This window comes from Nannospalax galili, unplaced genomic scaffold, assembly GCF_000622305.1.
Source record: "Nannospalax galili isolate Female #2095 unplaced genomic scaffold, S.galili_v1.0 scaffold528, whole genome shotgun sequence".
NCBI classification, from domain to species: domain Eukaryota; kingdom Metazoa; phylum Chordata; class Mammalia; order Rodentia; family Spalacidae; genus Nannospalax; species Nannospalax galili.
Window position 1 is genome coordinate 914187 of NW_008359681.1, and position 7851 is coordinate 922037.

Below are 7851 nucleotides of genomic sequence, written 5' to 3' on the forward strand. Positions count from 1 at the left end.
TTCCTGCTGAGCACCGCGGCGGCGCAGGAGAGACCGCAGCCGCCGCAGCAGCTCGTGCCAGGCTCCCCCCCGCGCCCCGCGCGCAGTGCATGGAGACGCAACCCTTCGCCCCTCGCTGAGCCCTCTGCGGCCGGGACTCCCTTGGTGCGGTGGCCTCGGGTTCCAGCCCGCCCGAGGGCCTGCTTGGCCGCCGATCGCCGCGCGGTTCGGCCTGTCCCGGGCCAGGAAGTGGCCGCGCGGAGTGCCATGGCCCACTCCCCGGTGCAGTCGGGCCTGCCCGGCATGCAGGTAGTTGGGAGCGGCCGGGGGGTCGGGTGCGGGCCGGGGCGGAAGCAGGCAACTTACGGTGTAAGCACGCCACCCCTCACGCGCTCCCTTCCGGGGTCGCAGGAACTCCGCTCGGGCCGAGTCAGGCGGGTGTGCTTGTGTAGGGGCCAAGGCCTGGGTCCAGAGACTGGGCTCCCGAGCCTCGCGCTCCCCAACTCCCCCACCCCACAGGCCGGCGTTGGCCCATCCCTGGGGAGGAGGAATGCAAACCAATGCCCTTGGAGGCCCTGCCTCAGTCGCTGGGCCCCGCTTGGGCCTGGGACCCGGGCAGCGGGACCTCGAGATCCCCGAGGCCCGAGACCCTTGCGCAGGGCGGGAGGCACGTCCCGGCGGGCCGCAGGCCTCGCGGCCCGCAGGGCGGGGTGCTGGAAGGTGTAACTTGCCGAGCCTCGGCTTCGAAGCCTGCAGTTCTGGTGCGGGTTGAGCGGAAAGTGCGAGCCTGCAAACTCGGGAGGAGGGATCCACACGACCGCGCGCCGTGGTGTCCCGAGCTCAGACTCAACCCGCGGGTGCTTGGACACAGCGGCGGTACTTTAACTTGATGGCATCCAGAGGAACTGTTGGCTAGTAGACGTCTCTGTCCATATTTGTGGCATCTTGGCCTGCCATTAACTTTTGGGATGGCGAGGGAAGTTACATTTCAAATTTACATGCATGTATGAACATTTTTCGCTATTGGGGACTGTTTTCTGCCCTTTAAAAAACGGTCACGACCCTGGTCTAACTTGTAAAGTTTGTAAACGCATCAATGGTGACAGAATGACTGAGATGAAAACCACACCTATGATACGGTTAGGTCGCGCTATTAAAGTTTTGCTCTCAAAAGCAGTGTAGCAAAGCGACTGAATAGAAACCTTTGCTGAAACAACCTAAAATATCCCGGGAGATTGTTAGTTTATAGACGCAACAGGCTCTTTTCCGTTGTCCCTGGGTTGAGAAGCACTGGATCCCCGGCCTTGTGTCTTGTGGAAGACAGTTCCTTTTCTTCCCTCATTTTAAGCCATGAGAAGGAACCTGGATTTCATTGTTTAGGTTTGAACTATAGACAAATAGGTTCTTAAAGTTAGCACTTTAAAGGCCACTGGAATTTTCTTTCTTTAAGGAATAGTAAAATTAAAGGGTGACTGGGAAGATGCTTAGAAAGTATTGAATCTCATCTGGAGTGTCATACTGTGCATGCCCATAAAACCTAGCAGAGCACTAGGTTAAAAGCTGTGGCTTCTTGGCTTTGCTTTGAATTTCAAGGCATGAGGTCAGGGTGAGCTGGTTGAAAAATAATTTCTACCAGTAGAGCAAGAAGGACCTCTTGTAATGATTAAAAAAAACTCATCAATATTTCCTTGAGATGGACTATTACAATGTGTTAATCAGGTTGGACTCTAGCACAAACACCTTACTGGGCCATTGGCCTTTGTAGAAGGTGAAAAGAAATCTATCAACACCCCTTTCGCAGTGCTGTGAAATCAGTGTCAGATGGTTCTCAGGTGGGAGCTATTGTTTCTTTTGGTCTTATAGAATGGGTGAGCGTTCTTCATCTTGGGGAAAAATATTTTTTGAAAACTTTCCCTCACACAAAAAAGTATATTTCCTAGGTAGTCTTAAGGGAGCTTTTTATTTTGCCTTTTCAGTACAAAGATGGTAACTTTCACAGTGGAATTGACTAATTTTTCAGGTCTAGTCTAGAAGAGCCAAAGTGACCTCCAACAGTCATTCCTGCGCCTGTGTACATCTTACAAAGCATATGATAAAATTTTGGTGTGCCATTGGAGAACATTCTTTTCCTTTCTTTTCCTCTAAGAAAAGAAAAACAAGCACATTTATTTTCAACTTGGAGTTTGCAGCAGCTGCCACTCCAGGAGGCCTCCCTGGGAGCTGTTGCTGAGGATTAAATTGAAGGCACACCTGGCCTTGACTAGTGCCTGGGATGAAAGTGGAGAGGGGTAGGCATCCCTGTTGCCATAAGGCTCATGCCTCTTCCTCTCCCTCACCTCCTTGCCTGGGGTTTAGGAGGCATTGGCTTAAAAATTTTGGCAAGATAGCCGAACACATTCAGGCAGCCTAAGCAAAAATGTTAACAACCTGAATTCAGGAACACTGTAGTATAAAGACCCTTTTTTAATAGCCTGCCAATCATTTTTATGCCTTTTGATTGTTCCTGGTACCAGTGGAGGTAGAGGTATTATTGTACCTTTTCTATGCTTCTGTGGGAACCATTAGAAACTAATTGAATGGAGCGAGGTGAGGTAGTGGGTTGGGTGGGTTGGACTGTGTGATTGGAATCTAGGACTTGTCCTGAAGACTATACTCCCATTTGCCAGGTCCTGCTGCTGTTTCATTGTTACTTTTGCAAATGTTACAGGTCATTTTGTTCCAGACTGTTATTTGCTGAGGAAAGTAGAAAAACAGGAGTGATGTTTTGTTTGTTCAATCTGCAAGGTGATTGACTGACTGTTCCTTTGAGACTCTAGGTGAGGGGTTGATGGCTGTACACCTGTTTGACAAAGTTTTCTGGGGCTTTTCCTCCTCCCACTCCTGTAGCTCAGTTCTGTAGCACCATAGAGGGGATAAATGGAAATCATGAGCTGACTGTAACAACTATGAATAGATAAATAGAAACGTGACTGAGTTGTGGCTAAGTACTCCTGTATTCTTATCATTGAACTTTGTTATTTCACTGCATTGAATTCAAATGAAAAGCTTTGGTTAGAGGTAAACACCTCTCAATATTGAGTTGGCATTAAATTTTGATTTAAAAAGAATTGGGCTTTTTGTTTATAACTTTCTATTGTAGAATTCTATCAACTGCTTTTACAGCTTTTCTAGACTATGGTTCTTGTAAGAAAGAAATTAGTTTCAGATGATAGTACTACTTAGTTTTTGCAAAGTACTACTGCAGTATATTTTATTAAAAACAAAAACAAAAAAACTAATAGTGAATAGCCCCCTGGTTCATGACTTGAAGTTAAGAGAAAAAAGAGCTGAAGAAGATAAGTTGTATGTATAACTGGGCTTTGAGGTTAGCATAGGTTTAAGAGACTCTAATGTTTGCAAGTACAGACAGTTTAAAGGAATAGCTAAGAACACTTAGATTCAGATTCTACTTGTTGGTATTAGCCTGTCCTTGCCTTTTGTGCCCCTTTCCTAGTTCCTAGGCAACGAACTCTTGCTATGAGGCCTGTACACGGGGGCACTGAGGAGGCTGTTCAGTGGCAGATTGCAAGTCTAGGAAATAAGGCATCAAGACAGCTGCAGTTAATTGCTGCTCTGGCAATTTTTTTTTTTCTCCCATGTATGGCATATTTCCATAGGTCACCCTGCCTGCTGCTTCCTTGGGAGATACCTGCTCCTGTTGCCCTGTTTCAGACTGCACCCTGGGGGATAGTGAGTTTCTCTGAGTGGATGTTTAGTGAAGTTGGGAGATCTAGGCTTCCAGAACACCTTGGAGGTGAGGCTGAACTGACAACCAGCCCTCCTGTAGACAGGGCAGTCATAGAGGATGATGCCAAGCCTGTGGACCTATAGATTTCTGGCTTCATTCTGTAACATGACCTAAGAAGGTTGTTGTAGTACACTGTGTTACACAGGAGCCCATGGGCTTGACTGGAAAGCACCAGGCAATTCTGCAGAATGGAGAGGCGGGGGTTCCAGGGGCCTGGGGCTGAGGCTGGGGGACTGTGCTGGAGTTTCCTGTACTTTGGGCTGCTTACCTTTTCAGGCATAGGAGAAAGCAGGTTCTGGGGTGTGCCCAGTGGTGACCTAGAAGGTGTGGGAGCATTTGAGGGGTGAGGATGATGTCAGGTAGGGATTGAAAGTTCCTGGAGAGCTAAAGTAGCCCTGTTAGGGTTCTCACAGACCTTGGTGACTTGTTCTGTGAATGGTGTTTGGTCTTATTACTTTATCACACTCCTTGCTTTATAACCTTTTTCTGTTGCCTTGTACTGCCAAAAATTGAGGAAAATAAGGCCTACTTTCCTGTTCCTTGCCTTCCTGAGTCCCGTTTCCCCCCAAGACAAGTTCTCATGTAGCCCAGGCAGGCCTTGAACTTGCTGTGTAGCTGATGATGATCTTGAACTTCCGATCCTCCTGCCCTCCTGCCTCCACCTCCCCAGTGCTGAGACTACAAGTGTGCACCACCACGACTGGCTTATGCAGTGCTGGAGAATGAAACCCAGGGCTTGAGTGCCAGCGAAGCACTCTACCAGCTCAGCTTCATCCCCAGCCCTTGCCTCTCTGAGTCTTTTTGTGCCTGTGTCAGTGCTTCAGGCTCTCTGCCCCCCACCCCCCTCTAGCGTTGTACAGCTTATAACATTCCCAGGCCTGAAAGGTTTTTTTGTAGGGTATCTGTGTGTGTGTGTGTGTGTGTGTGTGTGTGTGTGTGTGAACATTAAAAAAAAAAAATTTGTGTTTGCCTTGTAGGAGTGGGCATATAAACGCCAGAGGCTCACTTAAAAAAAGTTTAATGTGGGACTGGAGAGATGGCTCAGTGGTTAAGAACACTGGTTCTTCTTACAGAAGACCTGGGTTAGAATCCCAGCACCCTCATGGCATCTAACAACTGTCCAAAACTCTAGTTCCAGGGGATCCAACAGCCTCTTCTGACCTCCTTGGGCATTGCACGACACGGGTGTACTTACCTACATGCAGGCAATATATGCATACACATAAAATAAAAATAAATTTTTAAAAAATTTAATGTGTACAACTGTTTTGCCTGTTTGTGTGTAAGCCTGTGGAGGCCAGAAGAGGGTGTTGAATACCCCTGGGACTGGCTCTGAGTTAGCCCTCATATGGGTGATGGGAACCGAACTCAGGTCCTCTGTAATAATAATCAGTGTGCTTAACCACTGAGCCATCTCTCTAGCCTACAGAGGACCACTTTTGGGAGTCAGTTTTCCTTTCACCATTTGGGATCTGGGGATTGAACTCTGGTTGTCAGGCTTGGTGGCCCTTTTACCAGCAGAGCCTTTTTAAAAATTATATTTTAATAATTTATGGGAGGTTTTGATTCCAATCCCAGGTCACGGAATGTTCCTAATAATACTTCACAGAGGTACCCAGTGACCTTCAGGAATGCAGGTGGGCTGGGTGAGGTTGTGAGGTGGTATATGCCTTTAATCCCAGGGGGGCAGAGGCAGGCGGATCTCTGTGAGATTGAGGCTGGCCTGGCCTACATCCCAGGTTCCAGGCCAGCTGGTGCTACAGGGAGACCATCTCAAAAAAAAAAAGGTAGGTGGATGAGATTGTGTTACTGAGGACACAGTGTCTCCTGCTGCACCTGTGGCAGTGGCTGCCTAACACTCTAGAGTCAAGGTGTGGTGGTATAGATAACCTTTGTTCTTAGAGCTGCTGTGCTAACCATGAAGTTGAACTGCCTCTCTGGTCTGGTGCAGGTTGTTGGGTTTCTTCTGTTAGCCCTTGACAAGAAGCAGCGTGAACAGCTAGTGAGGGGTGAGCCCGTTCCCAGTTGTGGTTTACAGGGCACACCCTCCAGGCTAGGGTCCAGGAATCTGATGGTCTCTTGCCACTCAACTTTATTTGGGTGATTTTTCCCGTGATTCAGACTTGCCTGCTTGGAAACTGGTACCTGCAGGAAGTGGGCCCCACCCGACCCTCCCTGCTAATGCTTTCTGTATGCCTTAGCTGGGGTGATTATCACTAATGGAATTTTGTGACTGGAATATGTGTAGGAAATAGATACTGCATTCTCTTACTGCTGCTGCTATGGACAAGAGTGCTGTCCTTGCATCTGTCCGCAGCAATCATTTCTCATAACTCATATTTTTACAGTGGATCTACTAAATGTCTCGGCTCCAGGTGGCTTGGGAAAAAGGAAAATGAGGCTGTTAGAAAACCTGACTCCTGGGGTGGGAGGGATGTGACCAGTCCTAAATTGCTCTTGGTACTTACTGGGTGTGATGACTCATGCCTGTAATCCCAGTGCTTGAGAGGCTGAGGCAGGCGGTTTGCTGCTGTGGGTTCAAGGCCTGAGCATACTGATCTAACCAAGGTTAACATATTAACTCTCCCAGGGGAAGGAAGGAGGGGCCTGTGAATACCAGGTCCTTGTTTTAGAAAGTTCAGCTGGAGCTGACAGCATGCATTTTGTCTCCAGAGAGAAGTGGCATTGTTCCTGTCCCTGACTGGCCACCTTCCAGTTTGGTGCTCATCTTCTTTGCCTTCATCCTTCGGATACCTTTTGCTGCTGCCTTCTGTATCTCCTGGGTCTTTCTGAGTTTATGCCATTGGACGGTATAGTGCATACAAGATAGCATGCATTCCCTCCTGTGAATAGGATACGTGGGGTACAGGTTTTTAAACACGATGTTCTATACACTGGGCATGGTGGTGTGCACCTTTAGTCCCTCCCAGCCCTGGGGAGGCAGAGGTAGGTGGATCTTTGTGAGATTAGGGCCAGCCTGGTCCACATAGTGACTTCTATGCAGTCTGGGACCTAGGGAGAACCTATCAAAAAAAATCTTTCTATTTAGCTTTCCCATTAATTGATATTTTGGCATGGTATAAAATTGTTGGTTTTTCCTCCAGAATTGTTTTTCAGTCCTTGGGATTGAACTCAGCACCTTCTATGTGCTAGGCAAACACTCTTCTACTGAGCTACTGTCTAGCAACCCCCCCCTTCTTTTTTTTTTTCAGACAGGGACTTGATATTAGCTCAAGTTGGCCTGGAGCTCACTGGCCTCTTGAGCCTGAGGTTACAGTTAAGCTGTCCTCCAGGGAATTTTGAAAGCTCTTGCCTTCTGTGTTTCTACTCTCTTCTGTGGAAAGTACAGTGTGCATGGATCCTGCCTACACAAGCTTTCTTTCTGTCCTTGAGCCCAGTGGGATGGGAATTATGGTTCCTGTGTGTTCTAAAGTTTAACAGTGATGTCTTAAGGTGAGTGTTTTCATATTTTTGTGCAGGTACTCCCTAGGCCCTTTGAATCTGGCAGCTGGGGTTTTCTGGGTCAGATTTTTCATTTGAAACCTTAATGTTTGGGTGCCGCATCTTCTGGTCTGGTCCCTGAACATTTCTGGTCTCTTTAAAGCTATTTTTAACCCTGTCGTTTTCACTGGCTTTCTGGGCGATTATCTCAACTTTCTAATTCTTGCAGTGAGCATTTCTGTGTTTTTTAATTAACATTTTTTTATTTAAAAAATTTTTATTTTATGCATATGAATGTTTTGCCCACATGTATGTAAGTATATCCATATTGTGCAATGCCAGAAGAGGGCATTGGCTCCCCTGGAACTGGAGTTATAGACAGTTGTTAGCTGCCATGTGGGTACTGGGAATTGAACCCAGGTCCTCTGGAAGAGCAGCTGGTGCTCTTAACCATTGAGCCATTTCTCTGGCCCAGCTGTTCAGTTTTTTTAAACTTTTGAAAGTTCTTTTTGATTTTTGGAATGTTCCTTATCACATTGTGCTTTTCTTTTTCCCTTGAGTTATCTGTTTTATCTCCTATGCATAATTCTTTAGTTCCAAGTCTCTTCTTTCCTTTGTAGGGTCTGTTTTTTAAATTAAATTAA

The 7851-nt window shown here is 47.2% G+C and overlaps 1 protein-coding gene across 1 annotated transcript in view; it reads left to right on the plus strand.

The window, feature by feature from the left end:
- Positions 1-6: 6 nt before the first annotated feature.
- Positions 7-7851, plus strand: part of Stk24 (serine/threonine kinase 24) — a 111660-nt gene continuing 103815 nt past the window's right edge. Inside the window, exon 1 of the mRNA XM_008823587.3 lies at positions 7-288. Coding sequence (XP_008821809.1) covers positions 247-288 — 42 coding nt within the window. The 5' untranslated portion in view covers positions 7-246. The remainder of the gene's footprint in view (positions 289-7851) is intronic.